Below are 26,545 nucleotides of genomic sequence, written 5' to 3' on the forward strand. Positions count from 1 at the left end.
TAGCAACAACCACCAGAAAGATTTCGATTTGAGGACAAAATCCAAGCAAAAGCGAATTCCAGCCCCACTGCCAGCTGAGCCACGGCTGAGCCTGTGCTGAGGAGGGTAGAAGCTGGGAGTGGTCATCAGCTGGTTTTTCTGCTCTGATGTTTAAGAGTGCAGCAGCTGGAGTTGACGGTTTGGGTCCAAAACCTGACTCCTCCACTTGCGAGCTGTGTGATTTTGAGCAAACTGCCTCTTTTATCAGCGTCCCAGGTGCTCCCTCTGTAAAATAGAGATGATAATAATACCGTCAGTTTTCATTATCATGGCTGTTATGTTCTTTAAAGTCGCCATGAACACTGATTTAGCGAATACAGAGCTATTGCCCCCAGAGAAAAGACAGGGTTAGGTTCCTGTGACCCTCTGGTCACAACATTTCATCAACTGATTAATACATAACCTTGTTTTATGTGTGTTTCTGTTTAAAGATGCCTTATTTAATGTATAGTTGATTCACTAACATTGAACACACGGCTTTAACTCATGCCTGAGTGAAGCTCATCTAAGAGACGTACTTTCCCCCTAAGACACATCACAGCCTTCTGTGCTTCAGAACCCTAAATAGCACTGCAAGACTATGCTTGGGGGCCATTTTAAACAGTGAAATCACCAGCAAAAAGCACAAAAATGCAAACACATGGCACTAAATAGACCACAGAAAGCATGCTTAGAGCATGTGAGCTGCAACAAGAAGGCAGGGTGTCATCTTGTCCAACCCCAGCTGGGAACATGTGCATCAGGCAACTCAATTTTTTTTTTTTTCCCTGCTCTGTGCATGTTTGCAAATGATTGAAAAGCATTTTGGGTTACAAGTGAACTTCAGTGAGTAGGGGAATTTGGAAATACAGAATCCACAAATAAGGAAAATCAACTGTGCCTGCCTTACAGGGTTATCTTAAGCATTGAATCCAAGTGAACTGCTCAGTGCCTGGAAAGTGATTAATAAATGCTCTTAGTGAAAAATTCACAGAGGGTGAAAAGAAGACATCCTTGGTGTTGATTCGCATAAAAATCTCATCTTGGAGCCATTGCAATAATCCCCACTCCTTGGGACCTTGAGTGTTTGTATCCGATGTTTCCCGTGGTTCTTTTTGGCTGCTTTGATTCAGCCACTACATGGAAGGGATGCAGGGCCTGTGTGTCTGCATATCTCAGACTCTCTGGTTCTGTGAAGGTGAGGCTTGTAGACCATTTGGGTTGACCAGGTGTCTGGTTCTTTTTCTTCATCAGGTGCTGGAGAGCTTCAAGATCATGGACTATAGCCTTCTGCTGGGAATCCACATCTTGGACCATTCCCTCAGAGACAAAGAGGAGGATGCCTCACAAAATGTGCCTGATGCTAAGCGGCCAGCGATGCAGAAGGTCCTCTACTCAACAGCGATGGAATCCATCCAGGGTTCAGGGAAATCGGGAGATGGGATCATCACGGAGAACCCAGACACGTAAGTGCGACCACCACCCACCTCACCCCCTTGACTGTGGCAACCATGTCATTGTACAGATATTGCGATTATGTTCGCCTCAAGGTTGTACTTCGATACCAAATTCCTACCCAGGGCTAAAATGAATTAAACCTCCCTGTCTCTTCATCTATGCAGAAAGAGATGAGTGGCAGTTTTCTGAGTTACTATTATCCTTTTCACCGATGCAATTTCTTTTTTCAAATGGTGCTATTTTTAAACAATGGCTGAAGATGTTTTTACCTGTTTACTGCATGTTCAAAACATCCGCCACAAGAGGGACAGTGAGCTTGAATGTGAATAAACATGTATTTAAGAAAATACACGGATAGGAATTATGTTCACAATTCAGACCTTTTTATCTGCACTAAGAGGGTTCTGTTGTTCTAGTCCTGGACCCCTGCAGATGTGGTCTCTTGCCTGAGCCAGATGTGATAGGAACTGCAGGATTAGCTCGCACGTATAAAGCACAGATTCACTAGCAAAAACAGTTACAGCCAAAGACGAATCGTGGTAGGAGCAGAGGGCATCCCGTGTGTACTAGCTGAGCAAGGGGACCAAGCGAATGAAATCATGTTCCTTGACCATAAGCGCCTGGCTTCCAGAATTCTCCAACAATGACTGCCTTACTCGCATGAAGGGCATTAACACATTGGAACTCTTTTTCAAGATTCTTGCTTGTAAATCCATCTAAATGTCCAGTAATCATTTAAATAAATGATTCTACGTCAGTATGGGGAAACACTGCACAGCCATTAAAAATCAAATTAACATTGTAGTTGACAAAATACTTGTCAGGCTATAAAATGTGATAAGTTAAATAATCCCCTCCATATAAAATGTATGTGTGTTTACCACGCACACACACACACCCTCACCCCCACACCCACACTCATACCCCCCCCACACACAGGAAGGATGTACCAAATGTTGACAGTGGTTATCTTCGCATCCCAGAAATGGATTTTGTTATTTTTTTTTCTGTGTGCTTTTCTATATTATATAAAAATGGTCACAGTGAATATATATTACTTTTTGTGATCAGAAAAAAAATGTATTACATTTTTCAAAATCAGTATTTTTAAATGTGTTCAACATCTTGCTTGTGGTTTTAAAATAGGAATATTTTTTGATTTATTTCCACTGAACTCTTCAGCGTTGACAGCTAAGATAGTGAGTGTTCTCTGTGGGGAAGTGCGTCATTCTGGATTCCCAGGAAGACTCACAGAAGGGAAACCAAAAAAACAAAACAAAACACAACCCAAACACCACCCAACTTCTGATCCTTACAAGGTCTGACAAAATATTTTCCCTTTTGCTCCATCAATAGGATGGGAGGTATCCCAGCTAAAAGCCATAAAGGAGAAAAGCTGCTTTTGTTTATGGGCATCATTGATATCCTACAGTCATATAGGTAAGACATTTTGGGAAGTAGCCCTCTATTATTTCAAAATTAATCAACAAAAGATTCTGAAAATTCACCTAATGGGAGTGATTTTACCTTCTCACTTTTCTTTGTCTGTTTGCGTTTAGGTTAATGAAGAAGCTGGAACATTCCTGGAAAGCCCTTGTTTATGATGGGGTGAGCGACTTTGTGTTCCCTGTTAAATGTGTATACTTTTGAATTCTCAGAGACTTTACAGTAACTGGGTCACTAGACTTCAAGAGAGGCAAGGAAGGACTTTATCAATTCAGACTTTCCGGCTAACAGATGGATTCAAGCCCAGCTAAGATAATGTAAATTGGAACAGCTATTCCCACAGACATCATCCAACCTAGGGGCTAGGCTAGGTAGAGGCCAGGAAAACAAACTGGTGCCTGCTTCTGTGTGAAAGCTGGAGGACCTGCTAAGCTTTCTCCAACTGTGAAACCATTTCCAGAAAAAGGAGGACGTGGTTTTCATAGGTACAGGGAAGGACAGTTGAAATGAAGCTCTCGCAAGACTGAGCGGCAGAGTGGTTGGGGCCCTGACTTTGGTGGCAGATGGACCTAGATTTGAGCCCTGAGTTCACTATATGTCACTAGCCGTGTGACCTGGGCGCATTACTGGTTACCTGGCCTCTCTACCCCTTCATTTGTAACAGGGGATATTAGTAGAGCCTGCCTCACAGAACTGCTGGGAGGATTAAGCCCAAGAATGCATGTTGGTGTTCGACACTATGCCTGACACATAACAAGCACATAGGAGGTGAAAGCTTTTAAATTATGTGGATTTATACATGATTAGCTCTGGTGGCCCAGTGGTTAAGAGTTCAACTGCTAATTGAAAGGTTGGCATTTGGAATCCACCAGCTGTTAACAGATGCTTTCCTTTGAAAGAGGATGAATTATAGATGCTATTCTTATCCTTTCTTGGAAAAGAACATGAACTTTCTCAGTTCTGTGGAAGACTATTATTGATAAAACTTTCAGCATTAAAGACCTGCGTTTTGTCCGTCAGCTGGGTACTGGCCTCAGACAGAAGGCACCCTTAAATAACAGGTTCACAAATAAGTTTCCAAGAATTCACCTGAAGCTCACTCAGCGCCAACAAAGTTTCCTCGCATGAAAAGGTCAAGATGTGAGCCTTACGTTGTTTTCTTCCAGCTGAGAAAGTTAGGACCTACATCATCAGTACCCCCTGTTAAAGCTCTGCGAAACCTGTTGCCTACGAGTTGATTCTGACTCACGGCGAACCCGTGTGTGTCTGTAGACACACTGCTCCGTGGGGTTTTCAGTGGCTGGATTTTTGGAAGTAGGTCACCAGACCTTTCTTCTGAGGTCCCTCTGGCTGGACTTGAATTGCCAACCTTTTAGTTAACAGCCAAGCATAGTAACCATTTTCACTACCCAAAAAAAGAAGCCAAACCTGTTGCCGTCAAGCTGATTCTGACTCATAGTGGCCCAACAGGACAGAGTAGAACTGCCCATATAAGGTTTCCAAGAAGTGGCTGGTGGATTCGAGCTGCTGACCTTTTGGATAGCAGCCAAACTCCCAACCACTGCACCCCCAGGGGTACTCATAATTTCCTGTGACCGTATGAGATTTCTGATCTGAATAATCTTGTCCTGTATCAGTTGGATGCTTCTAAGGAGCCCCCCTCTCATCTATTTAAAACATGTATGCTGGTTTTTGGTGTTCTTTTTTTGGGAAACTCCACAGTGATTATATATTTGTGGAATTGTAAGCAACAATTAAGACTTATTTTTGTTTACAAATTGCCTCTATTTTAAAAAATGTCTCTTCATATCAGAAAGAACAACGCTTTGAAGGCCAGGGCTGCATCCTTATCATCCACAAACACAGCTCAGTCTCTTGCATCCAGACAATATCTCTAAATCACTGGACCAGTTGTGAAAATGTGTCCACTTCAGACAGGAGGTGCCAGAACCCTGGAAAGAGTGATTTCTAGACTAGTGGTAAATTTCCTCCACCTCTAGAGCCTTGCCAGTAATCTTGTTAGCTGCCATCGAGTCAGTTCCAACTCATGAGAACCTTATATACAACGGAACAAAATACTGCCTGGATTCTGCACCATCCCATCTTCATGATCATTGGTGTGTTTGAGCCCATTGTTGCAGCCACTTGGTCAGTCCATCTCATGGAGGATCTCCCTCGTTTTCCCTGACCCTCTGGTTTACCAAACATGATGTCCTATTCTAACAATTGGTCTTTCCTGATGACATGTCTAACATAAGTAAGCCAAAGTCTCACCATCCTGGCTTCTAAGGAGCATTCTGGTTCTATTTCTTCTGAAACGGATTTGTTCCCTGGAAGACTAGAGAATCATTACAACCTGGGCAAAGAGGATTCCTGCGTTCTGCGTGTTTCACAATATAACAGTTTCAGAATCCTAGCTATGCCTCATCTAACACCCTCATCTCACAGATGAAAAATAGAGACACCCTTCTTGTTCTGGCACCACACAGCCTTTCAAAGCTAGAACTAACCCCAGAACCGGGTCAATGCGTGTTTTTTCTTCCAAACCTGTCTTAGTTATCTAGTGCTGCTGTAACAGAAATACCTTGAGTGTGTGGCTTGAGCAAACAGAAATTTGTTCTCTCACAGTCTTAGAAGCTAGAAGTCCGAATTCAAGGCACCAACTCCCAGGGAAGGCTTTCTCTCTCTCTTGGCTCTGGGGGAAGTCCCTTGTCATCAATTGTCCCCTGGTCTAGGAGCTCCTCAGCACAGGGACCCTGGGTCCAAAGGACATGCTCCACTCCTGGCTCTTCTTTTGTGGTGGCATGAGGTTCCTCTCCTCTCTGCTCACTTCTCTCTTTTATATCTCAAAAGAGATTGACTCAAGATACAACCTAATCCTGTAGATTGAGTCCTGCCTCATTAACATAGCTGCCTCTAATCCTGCCTCTTAACATCGTAGAGACTAGGATCTACAACACAGAGAATAATCCCATCAGATCACAAAATGGTGGACAACCACACAATACTGGGAATCATGGCCTAAACAAGTTGATACACATTTTTGGGGGACACAAGTCCATCTATAACAAAGCCCATTTATAGTATCTGAACTTAAATTTTTACAGGTTTCTCCTTTTGAATCCATAAACCTGGACTCAAAATGGAGCCTCATGTAATGAAGTTTACTATTTCTAGAAATGTACCACTTGGTGTATTAAATAAATGATTACTGTTTTGATGTACATAGAAGAGCCTTTCTACTGTCTCTCTCCTACCTGCCTCGAGGCTCCATTTCATCCTGAGTGTCTAGAATCTTTGTTCTGATCGAGTACATGCCTGTGCCTCTAGCCCTGACTCCTGAACCCCACAGGGGCCAGGACGTTGTTCTCCTCTGGCTCAGGGTGCCCACACCCTTTGGTTAAGAACACTGGATAACAGAGAACCGATTCTTCTGGGTTGACATGGCCTCTCTGAGAAGTAAACCCATCAAACTTGATTTGTCTTACAGGACACTGTTTCAGTTCACAGACCAAGTTTTTATGCAGACAGGTTTCTCAAGTTTATGAATTCCAGAGTTTTCAAGAAAATTCAAGGTAAGATTTTTTATGAAGATTTTTTACTCTTACCACTTACTTGCTGATTTTACTGTGTGTATCTTTGCAAGATTTGCTTTGCAAGAATTGGAGCTGTTTATTTCCCTTTAGTAGTAACTACTTAATGATTATGGTTAAGATATTCTGGTCAAAAAAAATTTTTTTTTTTATAATCATTAGTATGGGGCCCTGGGTGGCACAGGGGTTAAGACCTCGGCTGCTAACCAAAAGGTCGGCAGTTTGAATCTACCAGCCTCTTCTTGGAAACCCTATGGGACAGCTCTACTCTGTCCTATAAACGACTCGATGGCAATGGGTTTTATTATATACGGTATGTGTTAGATACTATGATATTATACAATATTTTTGTGTATAAGACTGTTGATGTGCAGACTTAAATGCACAGCCAAATTCTCGTGGGGTATATAAACCTGTTAGGGAATTCTGTGGGATTTTCTCCTCTGGGTCAGTATTTATGAAATTTTTTACAATAGCTATGTATTATTTACATACTAAGTTTTTTAATTATGTGAAAAAGATAAAATAACTCTATTATTACGTATGGTTGTTATTATACTATTAAACTATCTCATTGGTCCAATTTCACAGCCTGAAACCTGGCCCAATTTTACAGTTCAAAATAAGACACACACACACACACACAAACTCTGAAAAAGAAGATTTTATACTTTATATTTACATAAGACAAATTTTCTTATAACCTTTATCGGTGTTTTCTGCTAATAAAATCCACACACTTTCAATTAAAAATTCTGGCGAGTCCAAAAAGACGCAAAGGAAAACTGTGAAAATTACTTGAAATCCCACAACCCGGAGATCTCCACCACTGATATTTAATGTACTTCCTGCCCATTTTTCTCTATGTGTATTTTTATAGAATGAGTAGCATAGTGGCGTACAATTTTATATACAGCCCTCTATTTGTCAGTTGAGAAGCCCTGGTGATGCAGTGGTTAAGTGCTAGGCTGCTAACTAAAAGGTTGGTGGTTTGAACCTGTCAGCCACTCCTCAGGAGAAAGATGTGGCGGTCTGCTTCCTTAGAGGTTTACAGCCTTGGAAACCCTGTGGGGTAGTTCTACTCTGTAACATCTACTAACAACAACAACAACAATAATGTCTGGCTTAATAGGAAGCATCTGGAATTCCCCATCTCCTTCTAAATCCCACCTGTGGTGATATCCTGGTTATGTAATGTCTGGAAAACTCCATCATAATACTCATGAAAGCATGAGAGAGAAAAAAAATAGTGTCTTAATATTATTGTGAAAGTAGTTTGACCTTGCAGAAACCCTGAAAGAGCCTCAGAGATCCCCTGACTGGCCCCTGAGCTGCATTTGAGGCCCTCTGGTTTAGAATTTTGAAAAGACTTCGTTGAAACTCGATACTATACTGAAAGTCAAGGGTGTGTGAAACCTAGCAGACAGAATGTGGGGGCGGAAGCTGGCATGTGCTTCAGACTTACAAACCACGTGTCACCGCTGTTGGATGGCATGGGGAGTTAAGGGAAGCATGGCTTACTTGGTCTACTTATTGGTCATCAAAATCCATTTTGATCAGCTTTTAAACATTCAAAATCTCCACCCTCAAGGAAAGACAAATTCTAGTTGTATCTTCTTTTTTTTTTCCTCACTTTAACCAGAAACAGAGTACTAAAGAGCTAGGAAATCAACTACCAATTAGGCAACTTAAAAAGAAAGACACCCTAAGGAGCCATGCTGGCACCGCACTTAAGCATTTTGGTGCTAATAGAAAATTTGGAGGAAGAAAGGCCTGGCAATCTGCTCCCATACAGCTGAGACAACCCTGTGGTGCAGTTTACTTGGTCACATGGGATCTCTATGAGTTGAACTCGACAGCAGCCAACATCAACAAACTAGATTTGCCAAGGCATTTTCCTATTCAATCCATTTCTATAGTTTATATGAGAAACGTATTAATGATGGGAGCACTGGAATATTGAGCACAAAATACTTGGTTTAAAAAAAATAAAAGAAAGACACCCAGTTTAACACTTTCTAGCCGTACAATCTTGAGCCAGGCCCAACCTTCCTAACTCTCCATCTCTTGGCCTGTAAGAGGACGTCCCTCCCTCAGACAACCGTACGGGCAATTTGAGATATGGAATGTGAAGAGCCCCTGTGTGGTGAAAACGGTTGATGCACTCAGCTACTGATCAAAACGTTGGCAGTCCAAGTCCATCCAGAGGTGCCTCAGAAGAACGTTTGGTGATCTGCCTCCCAAAAGTCAATCACTGAAAACGCTAAAGAGCACAGTTCTACTCTGACACACATGGGATCACCCTGAGTCAGAGCTGACTCAGTGGCAACTGGAATGAAACATGAATGTTGGCTTGTGAACTCAACAACCCACTGCAGAAGTTATTTATTATTGTTGTTAGGTGCCATCGAGTCAATTACGACTCATAGTGACCTGATGTGACAGAGTAGAACTGCCCCATAGGGTTCTCCGGGCTGTAATCTTTACAGCAGCACATTGACAGGTCTTTCCTCCCACAGGGCTGTTGGGTGGGTCCAAGCCACCAACCTTTTCGTTAGCAGCCAAGTGCTTAACCACTGTGACACCAGGGCTTCTTTATGTATTATTAGGATTATGTTATTATTATAAGACTGCTTGGGGGAACCCATAAATTGTCCCTTCTCTTTGCACGGAGAGATCGCTCTCTATTATTTCTTCATCTGTGGGTCCCAAAGTCCTTCTCCAATTAAATTCTCGCAAGCTGCCTGTGAGTAGGGCCTCAGATGAACAAGCTACTCTGAACTCTGAGATTCCCAAGAGTAAACACAAGTACTCTAATGCATCTGCTGCTGAGTTACCCCCTTTCTGCAAACCTCCCAGCGAGGGGAAATGCTGCCAAGAACAAGTTCAAGGAAAAACATCAACAAGATACAACTTCCACCTCCCCCTGCCCTCCAAGGAAATCCTCTAACGCTGAGAAGCCAAGAAGAATTATTGCAACAGGTGGAGCATATAAATGGGATGGTCCACCTGCCCTTGAGCAGCAACTACTGACCTTCTAGTGGGAAAAGCACAGCCTTCAGTGAGTGAGGTTGCCTGTCCAGTTCATTTGCAATGCTTGAGTTTCCCAACACACTTCAGTGTGCCGTAGAAGGCTGTTTGGACAACGACCAGCAGTGAATTAGACATCTGACATAACCATGAGCTGGAAAAGACCCAAGGGGTAGAAAGTTTCAGTGGAAAGTCGCTGAAAGAAAAAAGCACCCAGAAGCAGCTTGGCTGAAGTGGGTGACGTGCATATAAGATTAAACATTGGCTGTTTAGAAATTCCCGTTCCCAAGTTAATAAAACTTAGGGTCATGAGAAATTCTCGGTACTCTACCATCCGAGATTACCGGCCCACCCACCCTCCTCCCAGCACTAGAAAAACATTGTTTGGAGGAAGAAAAGCCAATTGTTCAGCCATGGAACATTTGCATTCACCTCAAATAAGTCTTGATTTCAAAATCTGCAGAGATATTACTTCTCTGATTTATTCTGAGACAGCCCGAAGTAAGTCAAGTCATTTTGGACAAAAGAAGTTACTAAAACACAGACAACTTTGCTCTCTCCCTTTCCTTGTATATGCAGTCCTTGGGTGGTGCAAATGGCTAAGCACTCAGATGCTAACTGAAAGGTTGGGGGTTCGAGTCCACCCAGAGGTACCTTGTAAGGAAGGCCTGGCCATCTATTTCTGAAAAATCGGCCATTGAAAACGCTATAGCACACAGTTCTATTCTGACACACATAGAGTCACCATGAGTCAGGGTCAACTTGATAGCAGTTTGTACTTTTTACTCAAATATATAAAAAAAAGCTTCTTGAATTCTACTCAAATAATAACCAAAATGTTAATAAATAATAAATACAATATTAATTTAATCCATAAAATATGAATGTGGACTATTTTGATCAAAGATTCTATAGGGGAATCCTGCTCAAAAGGGGGAAAATGCAGAACAGAATTTCAAATTCTCAGTGGAATCCAGACTTTCTGGAGCCACTGAGGCTGGGTGAACCCCTGAAACTATGCCCTAAGATAATCTTTAAAATTTAAACCTTAAACTAAAACTGTCCCCTGAAGTCTTCTTTTTAGAACCAAACAATAGTTTATCTTAATAAGTAAAATATGTCTGCCTTGAGCATTGTGCTCTTTTAAAGAATTGTCTATGTGAGATCAAATTGACAACAGCAACTCAAAAGGTTACATGAGAAGCTTACGGGGCAGTGAGTCTAAGTCAATGGTAGTAGAACAATTCGCAGAATAGTGAGAATGTCGCACAACTTGAAGGAGGTAACGGATGTCACTGAGTTGTGCTTGTAGAAATCGTTGGAATGTTGTATGGCTGTGTTTATTTTCACCAAAAGAAAAGAAAATATGAATGTACAATAAGAATCTTTGTCTCTCCTTTTTCCTTCTTTTCTAGCCTTGAAGGCCTCACCTTCTAAGAAAAGGTGCAATTCCATTGCCGCTCTGAAGGCAACCTCACAGGAGATAGTGTCTTCCATCAGCCAGGAATGGAAGGATGAGAAGAGCGACTTGCTGACTGAAGGGCAGAGTTTCAGCAGCCTTGACGAAGAAGGTAAAGACATGTAACTTAAAAAAAAAAAAAGTTATTGTGATTTATTTATACAAGTAATGCAAATTAACAATAGAAAAATTAGAAAATACAACAATATACAAAAAGAAAAAATCTCCTATAATCCCACTACCTGAAGGTAACAAACATTTGGTGTTTTTGCTCCTAGACCTTGCTCTGTGTGGGTGTATATGTGTGTATACACACATACATATATGTATATATACGTATACCCATACCATTGCCGTTGAGTCGATTCCAACTCATAGCGACCCTAAGGGACAGAGTAGAACAGCCCCAAAGGGTTTCCAAGGAGCAGCTGGTGGATTCTAACTGCTGACCTTTTAGTTAAGCATTACGCCACCAGGGTTTCCATACATACATATACATACATATGTGTATAAATATACATGCAATGTAACAGTGAGTTATCTCTTCAGCTGTTTAGGTCTTCTTTAATGAACTTAAATGAAATTTTATCATTTTCTCCTTGCTTGTCATGTATACTTTCTGTTAGATTGATTCCTTGGGCGGATACAGAAGTGTTGTTGTTAGCTGCTGTCAAGTCGGGCCCAACTTGTGTCGGACCAGTGCACAATGGGACGAAACGCTGCCTCGTCCTGCCCCATCCCCATGATGGGTTGTGGATTGGACTGTAGTGATCCATAGGGTTTCCACTGGCTGATTTTCAGAAGTAGATCGCCAAACCTTTCTTCCTAGTCTGTCTTAGTCTGAAAGCTCTCCTAAAACCTGTTCAGCATCATAATATACAAGACTGCACTGACAGATGGGTGGTGGGTACACGTGAGGTGCCTAGGCCAGGAATCAAACCAGGGCCTCCCAATATAGAAATATATATAAAAAAAAAAACCAGACTCATCACCATTGAGTTGGTTCTGACTCAGAACTGCATATATTTTTTTGCCTTTTTAAATAGTATCTTTTTTAAGAATTGAGTTTTCTGGTTGTTTGTTGCTACCACATACCCAAAATAGACCTCGCATTTTTTTTTTTTTTCCTTTCTTTTTTCTCTCTTATTTCCTGGCCAGGACATTTAGTACAACGATGTATACAAGTGGTGCCTGTAGACACACTTGGCTTGTCCTCATTTTAAAGGGAATGGTTCTAACCTTTCACTGTTGAGAAAGGTGTTTGCTGTATTTGATAATCAGGTTAAGGAACTTCCTTTTTATTCTTCATTTGCTGAAAGATTTTATCAGGAGGGAGTATTGAATTTTTTCATATACTTTTGTCTATCAACTGAGTGGATCTTTGGCTTTTCTCTTTTAATCTGATAAGGGGAAGTGAAGTCTTAGAATTTTCTACTGGTATATTCTTTTGAAGGTCTCTAGCATTTCCTGAACTTCTGGTTCCCACAGGAGATCTTTTAGAGGTTTCTTCTCCTCAGTCTTTAGAATAGGCTGCTATCCCTGTTCCCTTTTGCAGTGCTCGTCCATATGAGCCACATTGGGTTTCTTTCTTTCTCATCGTCCAGGAAACCAACTTTCACCCAGAATTCCTGATTTCAACCAAAGAGTTAATTGCCCTTGAGCCTCTCCCTGCCACTCGTGATGGCAGAGTTAAGCTGATGGCTCCAGTTTTGTCAGACTTTCGCCCACCACCCCAATCATCCCTCCATTGGCAACTCCCCTACCACCCACCTGGCTTTCCCATTGTTGTTGTTAGCTGCCTGCATGTCAGTTCCAACTCATGGCAACCCCACGTGTGCAGAGTAGAACTGCTCCATAGGGTTTGCAAGGTCATGAGGCACCTCTGGGTGTGTTTGAACTGCCAGCCTTTTGGTAGCACGCATAAAACTACAAGGTGTCTGTCCCATCTAGGAGATAGGATGTGCTTATTTTTAAACCATGTGTTAGTTACATTTTCAAAGAATATGTTCAATATGGCCTAAATTTAATAAACAGCCCAATTGTTAATGGAGGGGTTGAGTATAGTATACTACATACTGTCCAAAAAGCCTGGAAACATGGAAAGTAGCACACAAATTGTACTTTGGTCTGATGAACAGTTGGACCCATGGCTTTATATTTAGAGGTACTTCACCTGAAAAAGTCTCTGAAGGTTGAGGAAAAAGCTATTGAGCACATTCTTTGAGAACGTAACTAACTTACTACTTAAAAATGAGTTTACTTTACAATTCTCTGCCAGTTCAAGGTTTGCAAAAGGATCGACCTCTTTATAGCGCTCTGTTCTTGGGGTCTTTGCCTTTCACAGTGCACTAGGTTATTGCCAAATTTCCCCTCTACTTTTTAACCATTGGTTTTCTGGTGTTTTCAGTGTTTCTTGGTACTATTTGTTTTCTATCACCAGGTAACAAGTTACCACAAACTTAGTGGCTTTAGATAACATCCATTTCTTAGTTCACAGCTCTGTGGTCAGAAGCCTGGGCACTGTTTACCTGGGTTCTCTGCTCGGGTAAAAACTGAAATCAAGATGTTACCTGAGCTAGCTCTCCGAAGTTCTAGATAACAATCTTGCTGCTGAAGTACAATGTCCAGCAGAGCCTGGGATAATAAAAAAAGATACATGTGGGCTCCAGCAGGGTGAGGTTGTCACTGGCTGCTGGCCTGTGCAGTACTTGTTTCCTGGCTCTTGAAGGTTCAGGGTTCTTTGATTTAAACTGGAAATCCACGGACGCACGTGTGTCCTCAGGAGGAGAGTCGGTCCCCCGTGTTTCCACACTTGCCTGTCATCCTTTCATACCTGCTGGGTTATTATCTCCTCAAGCTCCTGGAAGCTTTCTTTGTCATCTTTTGAAATAGTAAATCACTCTATTAGGCTTTTCAAAGGACATTGGTAATGTCATTTCTGTAAGCCATCACGTGAATTAATGCAATTTCCTTTCTGCCTAACCAGTTTTCAAGAAGCTGTTTTATATTTCAGCAATGGTTTCAATGCTTGCAATTTATTCATCATTTAATTTGCTGCCTGTTATGTAAAATGGGTGCTTTTGGCGCATGTAAGTTATTCTGGAGGCCAAAGGCGCATTTCCACTGAGATTCACAAGCGTGTGTGTTGCTTTCCTCGCTCAGCGCTAGGATCCCGACACCGCCCAGACCTGGTGCCCAGCACCCCATCGCTGTTTGAAGCTGCTTCCTTGGCGACCACGATTTCATCCTCTTCCTTGTACGCCAGCGAACATTATCCACAGGACAGGACTACGCTTTATTCAAACAGGTAATGCTTAGCGCGATCAGATTACCAATCAGGCCATTGCCGCGTCAACTAGCGTCCTCAGAGAGGGAACATGCTGTCTCTAACGACCCAGATATCCCCTTACCTGCCTTGTAAGTAAGAGCGAGAGGACATGCTGGATCTTTACCGTGATGAGAAGTACGTTTGCAGCCACCCCCCGTGGTTTCCATTACAGTTCATCATTGTGCCAGGTGGAAATTCTACCCTGGGCTCTGAGGAGGAAGACAAATTTGTAGCATTTTTGTTTTACTAGTTTCCTATGGACGGATAATTTTTTAAATGAGCATTATTTATTGATATTGCACAGATAGCCGTAAAGGTATCTTAACATTCTCTTTTCCTATAAGTGGCCTTATTTACTGCGGGAGGCCTGATAATGGCCCCGCAGAGATGCCCACATCCTAATCCCTGGAACCTGGGAACATGTTACCTGACATGGCAAAAGGGACTTTGCAGATGTGATTAAGTCAAGGACCCAGAGATGGGGAAATCATCCTGGATTATTTAGGTGGGCCATGGTGGCACAATGGTTAAGTGCTCAGCTGCAAATGGAAATGTCGGCCGCTCAAACCTGGCAATGACTCAGAGAGAGAAAGGCCTGGTGATCCCCTTTTGCAAAGATTATAGCCAAGAAAACCCTATGGGGCAGTTCTCTGTCACATGGGGTCACTATGAGTCAAAATTGACTCCGTGGCACCTAAAAACATCAGTATAATCACAAGAGTTTTTTTTTTAAGAAGGAAGCAGGAGGGTTAAAGGCAGAGAAAGACACTTGATGGGGAGGCAGAGCGCAGAGAGAGAGCAAGAGAGTTGAAGATGCTGTGCTCACACTTCTGGGGAAGTCAGCACAACATGTACAAGGCAAGGTCATGGGAGCTTCACAGACTCATCCAAACTCCTGAGGGACTGATCTACTGGGCTGAGGGATGTGGGGACCATGGTCTCAGGGAACATCTAACTCAATTGGCATAACATAGTTTATAGAGAATATGTTCTACATTCTACTTTGGTGAGTAGCGTCTGGGGTCTTAAAAGGCTGTGAGCAGCTATATAAGATACTCCACTGGTCTCACCCCTTTGGGAGCAAGGGAGAATGAAGAAAACTAAAGACACAAGGGAAAGATTAGTCCAAAGGACTAATGGACCACAACTACCAAAGCTTCAACCAGACTGAGTCCAGTACAAGATGGTGCCCGGCTACTACCACTGACTGCTCTGACAGGAATCACAAAAGAGGGTCCTGAACAGAGCTGGAGGAATATGTAAAACAAAATTCTAACTCACAAAAAAAGACCAGACTTACTGGCCTGACAGAGATTGGAGAAACCCCAAAAGTATGGTGCCCGGACACCCTTTTAGTTCAGTAATGAAGTCACTCCTGATGTTTACCCTTCAGCTAAAGGTTAGACAGGCCCATAAAACAAAATGAGACTAAATGGGCACACCAGCCCAGGGGCAAGGACGAGAAGGCAGGAGGGGATAGGAAAGCTGATAATGAGGAACCAAAGGTTGAGAAGGGAGAGTGTTGACGTGTCATGGGGTTGGCAACCAACGTCATAAAACAATATGTGTACTAGATGTTTACTGAGAAGCTAGTTTGTTCTGTAAACCATCTAAAGTGCAATTAAAAAAAAGAAAGAAAGAAAGAAAAATGAAGATGCTAAGCTGCTGACTTTAAAGATGAAAGGGTCATGAACCAGGGAATGCAAGTGGACTCTATACTACCATACCAGTTGCCATCAAGTCAGTTACAACTCATGGTGATTCCATGTGTGCAGAGTAGAACAGCTCCATAGAGTTTTCAAGACTGTGTGACCTTTCAGAAGCAGATCACCAGGCCTTTCTCCCGAGGCATCCCTGGATGGGTTCAAACAGCCAACCTTTCCCCTAGTAGTTGAGGATTTAACCATGTGCACCACGCCGGGACTCTAGAAGCTGTAAAAAGCGAAGAAACAGGTTCATTCCTGGAGCACCTACAAAGGAACACAAGCTGTCAATAACTTGATTTTAGGCTTTCTGACCTCCAGAACTGGAAGACAGTAAATTTACTTTGTTTTAAGCCACTAAGTTTGTGGTAATTTGTTAGAGCAGCAATAGTGAACTAATACAGTGACCCTCAAACACATAATGTGAATTTAAGAATTGGGGTAGTTACTGGAATCTCTTAGGTTTTAGGTACTTTTTCCTTTTAAATGAACTGTTCTGCAACTGGTGCTAGAAAGTGTGATCTTTACAAAGAGATCAGAGATTGTCTATGGGATCAGTTGTTTTATTTGCTATTTTTATGTATGCAGTTTTGTTACTAGCATGTATAAATGGGCAGGTACTAACATGTGTAGGCTGTCAATAATTATCTAGTCAATGGTGAGCAAGTTCTTGTTGAAATCAAATTTGTGCAGGTGCAGAGTTTCTACTGGGAGTCATCTTCCTCCTCCAGGCTAGTAGCTTGGTTCACTTTCAGAAAGAGGACTCAATATGATCAATATTCATTTTTAATACATGCATACCTATCGATTCTAGCTTGGCTGATGGTGAGTTAAAGTCTAGCTGTTGGACCTGTTATAGTAACTCTTCTTTTTTGTTGCTGTTCCCTTTTTTCTCAGCTAGATACAAGCTTAGGTAGGTAACAGTTAGGTAGCCACTCTGGGTCAAGAAATGGTGAAATGGTAAAAATGACAAGACAAACCACAAATCTTCCCCAGGCCTCAGTTTGGATGGCTCTGCCCAACAAAGCAGCCTCCATTATAAATTTATTCAACTCATGAGAACATAAAAACCATTTAACTTGGTTAAGGAGCCCATGTGGCACAGTAGGTAAAGTGATTGATTGCTAACCAAAAGGTCAGTAGTTTGAAACTACCAGGATCTCTGTAGGCAAAGGACGTGGCAGTCTGCTTCCATGGAGATTTACAGCCTTGGAAACCCAATGGGGTCTTTATGAGTCAGAATTGACTTGAAGGCAGTGAGTTTTTTACTTGGTTAGTTTACTTGGATTAGAGAAATTTAAAGTGATTTATCATATATCTTGAATGTTCAAATTTGTTATGTAAACTAATTAGCCCAGCACGAAGTTTTTTCTGTCTGTATGGCACAGCTGAACGCATCGGTCTCTGTAAAGTTGTTTTGCTGTCAAGTATAAGTAGCAGCTCAAAAGATAGTTGGCTTTGGATGGGGATGGCATAATGGAGGCACAACATAAAAGATGTCATCTGTGTTGTTGAGTTATAAATGTGGAGGTTTTGTTAGCGGATGTTTTGAGGTGTCTGTTTTCACTACAATAAAAAAAAGAGAAAGAGGGATAGGACAAAGAGCCAAAAAGTCACAGGAAGCTCTTAGCAAAGTCAAAGCAATCCTCATTAAAGCTGTGGTAGTTTCTTACAGTTTGCTACTGTTATAATTATCAGGGATTGTAATTGGATGCACTATTAAATTATTTACTGAAATATTCAGGATAGAAATAAAAGGGTTTGGGTTTTTGTTTTTTGGGTTTCTTGTTGTTAAGTATCTAGTCTCTTGGCTGGAAGGTATTAAAGTCATGGATATCCTAAGGTTCCCACAGGGTCTGGCACTGACACCTCCTGACTCCCAGTCTCTCCTAGCCAGTTTGGGGGTTATCTCTGCCTGCTCCTAGGGCTGTGTTGTAATTCTTGGTAGTTTTGTTTATGTTGATACTGGTATCATAAGGACCCCTGTTTGCATAATGTTTAAGTACCTGGCTGGTAACTGAAAGGTCAGCAGTTCCAACCCACCAGTGGCTCCAACCCATCAGCAGCTCTGTGGGAAAAAGATCTGCTCCCATAAAGATTCCAGCCTTAGAAACTCTATGGGGCAGTTCTACTCTGTCCTGTAGAATCACTAGGAGGCAGAATTGACTCAATAACACACAAGAACAACTGGAATTATATATATTTGGATGCGGAGGGGGAAAAAAAAAACATGTTACCTGTGATATTTTCCCTTTTCTTTTTTGAAGTGAACTTTTTTTTTATTTTTCACAGACTTCCTTTTACATTCTGTCTCCAAGTTGCAATTTGATATCTGAAATTTAACTGTCATTCAGGGTTCCTTTGCAGGAAGAGGAAACCACTCTATCTTTAGCAGAAAGCGATTCAAATCAGGGAATTAGGTGCTAACAAAGTCTTTGGGAAGCCCAGGGATTGGGCTTCAGGCTGGATCTCAACAGATAACTCCTGGAACACACCACCAATCTGGCCCACCACCAGCACTGCAGCCTTGGCCACAACCAAGCAGGTGGCCTGCAGACAAGACACGCCCCAGAGGAAAGCATTTCGGTTAGCCATGAATGTTTACCAAAAAAGTTTTTAACTCTTTATGGAACAAGAAATTCTTTTGACTATAGAGGCTGATTTCTTCATTTAAAAAATAAAAAACTACCTATTATTTAGCCCCAAAGCTTCCCTTTAAAAGCAAGGGAACTGAGGTGACAGTACTTACTCAGCATCACACAGGTAGGTAGTGGCTGAACTAACCCAGAGAGGTTTCCTTTGATCGTTACTTTATATAAGAGACCATGCTGACTTCCAGAATCATTGATGAAGTCTGAAATTGTTTCAGGAAACATTTGTTTTCCCTTAAATCGAGTTTTTAACTGAAACTCTGCACCATCTACAATTATAAAACTAAAAACCAAACCTGTTGCAGTTAAGTTGATTCCGACTCATAGCGACCCTATAGGACAGAGTAGATCCACCCCATAGGCTTTCCAAGGAGTGGCTGGTGGATTAGAACTGCCAACCTTTTGGTTAGCAGCCGAGCTCTTAACACTGGGCCACCAGGACTTCAGGTTAATTATAGGTTTGCTAGGAGCCATGCTTAATGCTTGCACATGTATTGTTCACACCAACCCTGTGGTCAATCGATAAGGAAGGTGATTTTTACCAAGACTATTTTTTTTATATGGGTAGGGTGCCCTGGTGGTGCAGTGGTTAAGAGCTTGTCTACCAACCAAAAGGTCTACAGTTCGAATCCACCAGCTGCTCCTTGGGGTCCCTCTGGGACAGTTGTACGCTGTCCATATGGTCACTATGAGTTAAAATCACTATGAGTCGAAACTGACTCGATGGCAACATGTTTGGTTTTGGTTTTTGTATTTGGATAAAGGACAAGCTCAGAGAGGTGAAGTAATTGCCCATGTCCTCACTAAGGAGCACTGATTCCAGAGGGAACCTGGAGGAAGAACTAAAGCCTTCGAGTTTCCACTCCCAGCTCAACTCAGATGTGATACAATGGCTCCATCTAAGGAAATGCCACAGAGGAATCTCAATGGAAAATGTGATAAGAACATTTTCGTTAACGGCCATTGGGAAATTTCTTGTAAATACGATTTAGACACACATGTAACAGACAGTCATTATCCAAAATAAATAGAGCTTAAATCAGACTCTGAGAATGAGTAATTTAGTCTTTTGGGGAGGAGGTAGACTAAGTGGGAAAAGGGTACAATTTCAATGACAGCTTTTAAATGTACTTACAGATTGTTGAGCATATTAAGGAAACCCTGGTGGCATAATGGTTAAGTGCTGTGGCTGCTAACCAAAAGGTCTGCAGATGGAATCTACCAGGCACTCCTTGGAAACCTGTGGGGCAGTCTACTCTGTCTTGTAGGGTCGCTATGAGTCAAAATTGACTCGACGGCAATGGGTTTGTTTTTTGTTGTTGTTGTTTTTTAAGCACATTAACTGAGTGGTTTAAAGTTGGGAAAGGTGTACATCAGGCTTGTGTCCTTTCACCATATTTAGTCAATCTGTATGCTGAGCAAATAATCCAAGAAGCTGGATTAATTGAAGAAGAAAGGGGCATCAAAACTAGAGGAAGACTCATTAACAACCTGCTTTATGCAGATGACACAACCTTGCTTGCTGAAAGTGAAAAGGACTTGAAGCACTTACTAGTAAAGATCAAAGCCTTCAGTATGGACCACACCTCAACATAAAGAAAACAAAAATCCTCACAACTGGACGAATAAGCAACATCACGATAAACGGAGAAAAGACTGAAGTTGTCAAGGATTTCATTTTACTTGGATCCACAATCAACACCCATGGAAGCAGCAGTCAAGAAATCAAAAGACACATTGCTCTGGGCAAATCTGCTGTGAAGGGCTTCTTTAAAGTGTTGAAAAGCAAAGGTGTCACCTTGAAGACTAAGGTGCGCCTGACCCAAGCCATGGTATTTTCAATTGCATCATATCCATGTGAAAGCTGGAGAATGAATAAGAAAGACCAAAGAATTGATGCCTTTGTATTGTGGTGCTGGCAAAGAATATTGAATATACCACGGACTGCCAAAAGAACAAACAAATCTGTCTTGGAAGAAGTATAACCAGAATGCTCCTTAGATGCAAGGATGGCGAGACTGTGTCTTGCATACTTTGGACATGTTGTCAGGAGGCATCAGCCCCTGGAGAAGGACATCATGCTTGGTAAAGTACAGGGTCTGCGGAAAACAGGAAGACCCTCAAAGATGTGGATTACCCGGTGGCTGCAACAATGGGCTCAAGGATAACAATGATTGTAAGGATGGCACAGGATCAGGCAGTGTTTAGTTCTTTGTGCATAGGGTCGCTATGAGTCGGAACTCACTTGATGACACCTGACAACAACACCAACAAGAACATTAACACATAACCATAAGTATATGAACAGTTTAAAATAATGAATGGCATGCTTCATGATATTTCACAAAATGCCTAATCACTTATCTCACCACCTGCCTGTCAGTTTGTCGTATTGTGGGGGCTTGCGTGCTGCTGTGATGCTGGAAGGTATGCCATTGGTATTTCAAATACTAGTAGGGTCACCCATGGTAGACAGGTTTCAGGGAGCTTCCAGCTGAAAATACACTAGGAAGAAAGGCCTAGTGGCCTACTTCTGAAAGTTAGCCAACGAAAACCCTGTGGGTCACTACAGAACATCATCCAATATAGTGCTGGACGATGAGTCCCCTGGGTTGGAAGGCACTCAAAATATACAGTAGTTGCAACAATGGACTCAAGCATGGCAACGGTCATGAAGATGGCTCAGGACTTGATGATGTTTCATTCTGTTTTACATGGGATCACCGTGAGTCAGAGCCAACTTGACAGCAATGAGCAATAAGAAGTCTAAAGTTTATTAGTTTACTCGTATGTGCTTTTTTGAAGGTAGAATTTATTGAGTGTGACGTGATAGCGGCTACATATCTGAGCTCCTAGAGAATAGAACGTCAGCCAATGAAGACCCTAAGGATCACAATGGTTTAATCCACATCCGATCATGGGGATGGTGCAGGACTGGGCTTTTCACCACATTGTCTGTATCATAAGGAGCCCTGGTAGCGCAGTGGTTAAGAACGTGGCTGCTAACCATAAGGTTGAACGCACCATCCACTCTGCGGGAGAAAGATGTGTCAGTCTACTTCTGTAATGATTATAGCCTTAGAAACCTTATGGGGCAGTTCTGTCCTATGGGGTCACTATGAGTCAGAATGGATGTGTTTTTGAATCTGCATCATATGTGATATGTTATGACATTATTACTTGGATAAAACAAAAATTAAGGCAGTGAGAGAAAGACTTTTAAAGACAACAACTGTGGATTGTACCATATGTTCCCTGAACAAATGTCCTCGGGGAAATTAGCTATAAAACACTCATTAGGTCTGGAAACAAAAATCAGAGTGTTCCGGGCTATAAAATGATCACTGATGTTGTCAGCAGTCCAGCCAGGTTCACGTCCTCCGGTGAAACCAGACGAATTTCGCTGCTGGCAGAAGTAAGCATTTTTGTAAATGACATGGAGGCCTGAGTGGCTTTGCAGAGCCAGCCCTGTCCACTCCCAGGGGAGCGCTGGGAGGACGCGAAATTCCTCTTCTATGTAAGGTCCCTGAGTGGCACAAACAGTTGGCACTCAGCTGCTCATCTTAAGCTTGGTGGCTTGAACTAGCCCAGCGGTACCATGGAAGATAGGCTTGGTGACCTGCTTCCATAAAGATTATTGTTGCTGTTAGGTGCCGTCAAGTCAATTTCTACTCCTAGAGACCTCATGTGACAGATAGCAGCCAAGAAGTCCCCATGGAAGGGTTCTACTCTGTAACATAAGTGGTCGCCACGAGTCGGAGTCGGGAAGTGTGTGCCTTAGAGCAGATGGCGAGTGCCAGCAGTTCCTGGGCTTACACAGGAGGATCAGAGGCTGGGAGGTTAGCAGTTTCCTGGGGGGCTTGTTGCAAATTAGGAGTAATTCCCCTCAGACAGTCTGAAACAAGGGAATTAGGGCAATACTTGATGGTGCAGAACCTGGGCAGGCAGCCAGACTCCTCCATCCAGTCACGTAACTTTGCTTCTGAAAATGGATCTCCCCAAGCTGCGAGCTGAGGCACGGTGAGCCTCTGACCCGACCACTGGGTTTGGAGGGCATTCCTCCCCAGAGAGATGCTTGCCCTTAGACGTGAACCCTGAAACAGGAGCTGGGAAACTCTCAGCCGGAGAACTTAGGAATCAACTCTGTGTAGGCTTTGTGCCCTGGAAATCAACAGCACAGTAAGAAAACGGGGCAATAGGCAGAATATTCCCCAGTACCAGAATTGAAGAGAAATAGACATTAAAGTGATCAGTGGTGCAGACATTGAAGTGGAAATCTTTTTCAGAACACATTTTACCTTTAGTACTTGGGGCATCTTCACGGGAACAGGAAATTTATGCAGGCTCTGGGTAGGGCAAATCGTTAAGGCACTCGGCTGCTAACCGAAAGCTTGGAGATTTGAGTTGACCCAGGGGCACCCCAGAAGAAAGATCTGGCAATCTGCTCCTGAAAAATCAGCCAGTGAAAACTCTGAGGAGCACAGTTCTACTCTGACACACACGGGGGCGCCATGGGGCAGAATTGACTGCACAGCTACTGGTTTGATCTTTGTGGTGCAGTTATTTGGATTGGATGGTGTGTTCCCGCAGGATCTTCTCAGTCTTCATTATCTCTTACAATAGCTCTTCACTGTTTCAAAAATCACATTCCATTACTGCTTTAAGGAGCAATGGACACGTTCATACACATCCATGCACATAGCAGAAAGGTGTCTGACCCCAGGTGATATTTTATGCCCTCTGTAAAGCGTTTCTTGGTTTGGAAAGATCCACATTTCTCTTCAATAATGTGTATACCCAGAGGCGGAGCCAAGACGGCAGAATAGACAGATGCTTCCGGCAAGCCCTCTTTACAACAAAGACCCGAAAAAACAACTGAAATGAGTATATTTATGACAAGCTAAGAGCTCTGAACTTCAAAGGCAAGCTGGGAAAATGAACTGAGGGGCAGCAGGAGGAAGAGACTGTTCAGAAGCGGAGAGGAGTTACCAGACCTGAATCTCGGGGAGCCCTCAGGCACCATTCCCGGAGTGGCGGTGGGCGGGTACTAGTGTTCAGCTGCAGTTTCCTCAGGGAGAAGCAGTCAGTCACACAGCCCACTCACGCCTCTGGAACCTGAGAAGAACGGCGCTCTCGGCAAAAGCTAAGTACTTGCGTGTATTTTACCACGCCCCCAGCCCCAGCCTGCTACAGAGGCTGGCTTCCCTGGACCTGAGATATGCCCTGTTGAGTGCCTAGAGCCATCCTCCCAGCCTTGGAGAAGGAATAAATTCACAACTGGGGGAAAAGATAATTTGCCATCTCCACTAACCAGGGGAGCTCAGGACAGAAGCAGCTCCTGTCCAGCCATAAACGGTTTGTGGACTTTGAGTACCTTTCCCCTCTGCATGGACCTGTGTGGGCCTATTTCAGAAGAATAGGCCCTTGTTGGCAGACTCCAACCATTTCAGCTGTGCGGCGGAGAGTTGGGTGTTTGATGTTTGACATGGCTTTGCCTATTAAACAGGGTCCTCACCTACCCACATCAGGGACGTAAGGACTGGTAGCTCCACTCAGGTCACCCAGCCACCTGCGAAAGGGGTCCAAGGGTAACTGGTACCTCCAAGTTTTTACAACCAAAAACATTGGGTGCCCACGGTCCACCTGCAGAACCCACCCACCTGTATACTCTAGGGAACAGGGACACGCTTTCCTCAGAGACACGTGGGGGACAATTTTCAGCCCACTGCCTTGTTCAGAGTGTGACCCCATGCTGCAAGCAGATACCGGTACCTACACCACCCCTGCCCCTCTAAGACTGTAGGACAGAGCCTGTACCACACCATGATGATCAGCTACCTGGACACCTGAGCTGAATTCATACAAGAAAAGTCAATGGACTCCTAGACTGATATACCTGATAATAGCTCTAACCATCTAGGGACAGGATGTCAGAGCTCCAAAGGTGAAAATAAGCTAACTCACTCAAGCATCCCATAGGGGTATACCAAAACAAAACAAAGCAAGCAGCTATGACCCAGTAAGCAAGCATAAACTAATACAATAACTTATAGATCGCTTGGAGGCAACAGTCAATACCAAGTCACATAAAGAAACAGACCATGATTGCCTCAACAAGCTCTCAAAACAAAGAATCCAGGGATCTTCTAGATGAAAGTGCCTTCCTGGAATTACCACAGAGAGAATACAAAAGATTAATATACGGAATCCTTCAAGATATCAGGAAGGAAATGAGGCAATACACAGAAGAAGCCAAAGAACACACAGATAAAGCAATTGAAGAAATTAAAAAGATTATTTAGGAACATAATGTAAAATTTAATAAGCTGGAAAAACCCATAGACGGACAGCAATCAGAAATTTAGAAGAGTAAAAATAAAATTACAGAAATTGACAACTCAATAGAAAGTCAGAGAAGCAGATTTGAGCAAGTGGAAGGCAGAATTTCTGAACTTGAAGATAAAGCACTGGTACTAATATATCTGAAGAAAAATCAGATAAAAGAGTTAAAAAAAAAACCTGAAAAAACCTTAAGAATCATGTGGGAAAGTATCAAGAGAAATAATCTACAAGTAATTGGAGTACCAGAACAGGGAGGGATAACAGAAAATCCAGAGAGAATTGTTGAAGATCTGTTGGCAGAAAACTTCCCTGATAACGTGAAAGACGAGAAGATATCTATCCAAGATGCTCATCAAACTCCACATAAGGTAGATGTTAAAAGAAAGTCACCAAGACATATTATAATCAAACTTGCCAAAACCAAAGATAAAGAGGGAATTATAAGAGCAGTGAGGGATAAACGAAGTCACCTACAAAGGACAGCCAATAAGAATAAGCTTGGACTACTCAGCAGAAACCATGTAGGCAAGGAGGCAATGGGATGACCTATAGAAAAAATTGAGGGAAAAAAATTGTCAGCCAAGAATTATATATCCAGCAAAAATGTCTCTCAAATATGAAGGTGAAATTAGGACATTTCCAGATAAACAGAAATTTAGGGGATTTGTAAAAACCCAAACCACAAGAAATACTAAAGGGAGATCTTTGGTTAGAAAATCAGTAATATCAGGTATCCACCCAAGGCTAGAACACTGGGCAGAGTAATCAGAAGTCAACCCAGACAGGGAAATCACAAAAATAAATCAAGATAAAAAATGTTCAAATCAGGGAAACAGCGATGTTATTATGTAAAAGAAGAGAGGATTAAAACAATAAAGAGGGACTAAGAAATGTAATCATAGATCTTCCATATGGAGAAGAAGATAAGGTGATACAAAGAAATAAAAGTTAGGTTTAAATTTAGAAGAATAGGGGTAAATAATAAGGTAACCACAAAGGAGACAAACTATCCTACACATCAAAATAAAATACAAGAAAAAATAGAGACTCAGCAGAAAGAAAATAACAATGAATAAGAGGAAAAGACAATATATAAAGATAATCTACTCAGCACATAAAATTAAGTGGGAAAAAGAAACTGTCAATAACACACAAAAAAAGACATCAAAATGACAACACTAAATTCATACCTATTCATAATTACGCTGAATGTAAATGGACTAAACGCACCAATAAAGAGACAGAGAATGGCAGAATGGATTAAAAAGACACGATCCGTCTATATGCTGCCTACAAGAGACATACCTTAGACTTAGAGACACAAACAAACAAAAACTCAAAGGATGGAAAAAATATATCAAGCAAACAACAAGCAAAATTGAGTAGGAGTGGCGATATTAATTTCTGACAAAAAAGACTTTAAAGTTAAATCCATCATAAGGGATAAGGAAGGACACTATTTAATGATTAAAGGGACAATATACCAAGAAGATACAGCCATATTAAATATGCACCCA

General features: G+C 42.2%; 1 protein-coding gene across 5 annotated transcripts in view; it reads left to right on the top strand.

Annotated features, from left to right (window-relative positions):
- The window catches only part of PIP5K1B (phosphatidylinositol-4-phosphate 5-kinase type 1 beta), a 373,029-nt gene that overhangs the window by 223,711 nt on the left and 122,773 nt on the right, over positions 1-26,545 (top strand). For all 5 annotated transcript variants that reach the window (XM_049896709.1, XM_049896708.1, XM_049896712.1 and 2 more), the window contains 6 exons: positions 1,273-1,484; positions 2,833-2,916; positions 3,036-3,084; positions 6,413-6,497; positions 10,961-11,116; positions 14,167-14,311. In XM_049896709.1, coding sequence (XP_049752666.1) covers positions 1,273-1,484; positions 2,833-2,916; positions 3,036-3,084; positions 6,413-6,497; positions 10,961-11,116; positions 14,167-14,311 — 731 coding nt within the window. The remainder of the gene's footprint in view (positions 1-1,272; positions 1,485-2,832; positions 2,917-3,035; positions 3,085-6,412; positions 6,498-10,960; positions 11,117-14,166; positions 14,312-26,545) is intronic.

The sequence above is a fragment of the Elephas maximus genome, chromosome 9 (genome assembly GCF_024166365.1).
Source record: "Elephas maximus indicus isolate mEleMax1 chromosome 9, mEleMax1 primary haplotype, whole genome shotgun sequence".
Classification (NCBI taxonomy): Eukaryota; Metazoa; Chordata; class Mammalia; order Proboscidea; family Elephantidae; genus Elephas; species Elephas maximus.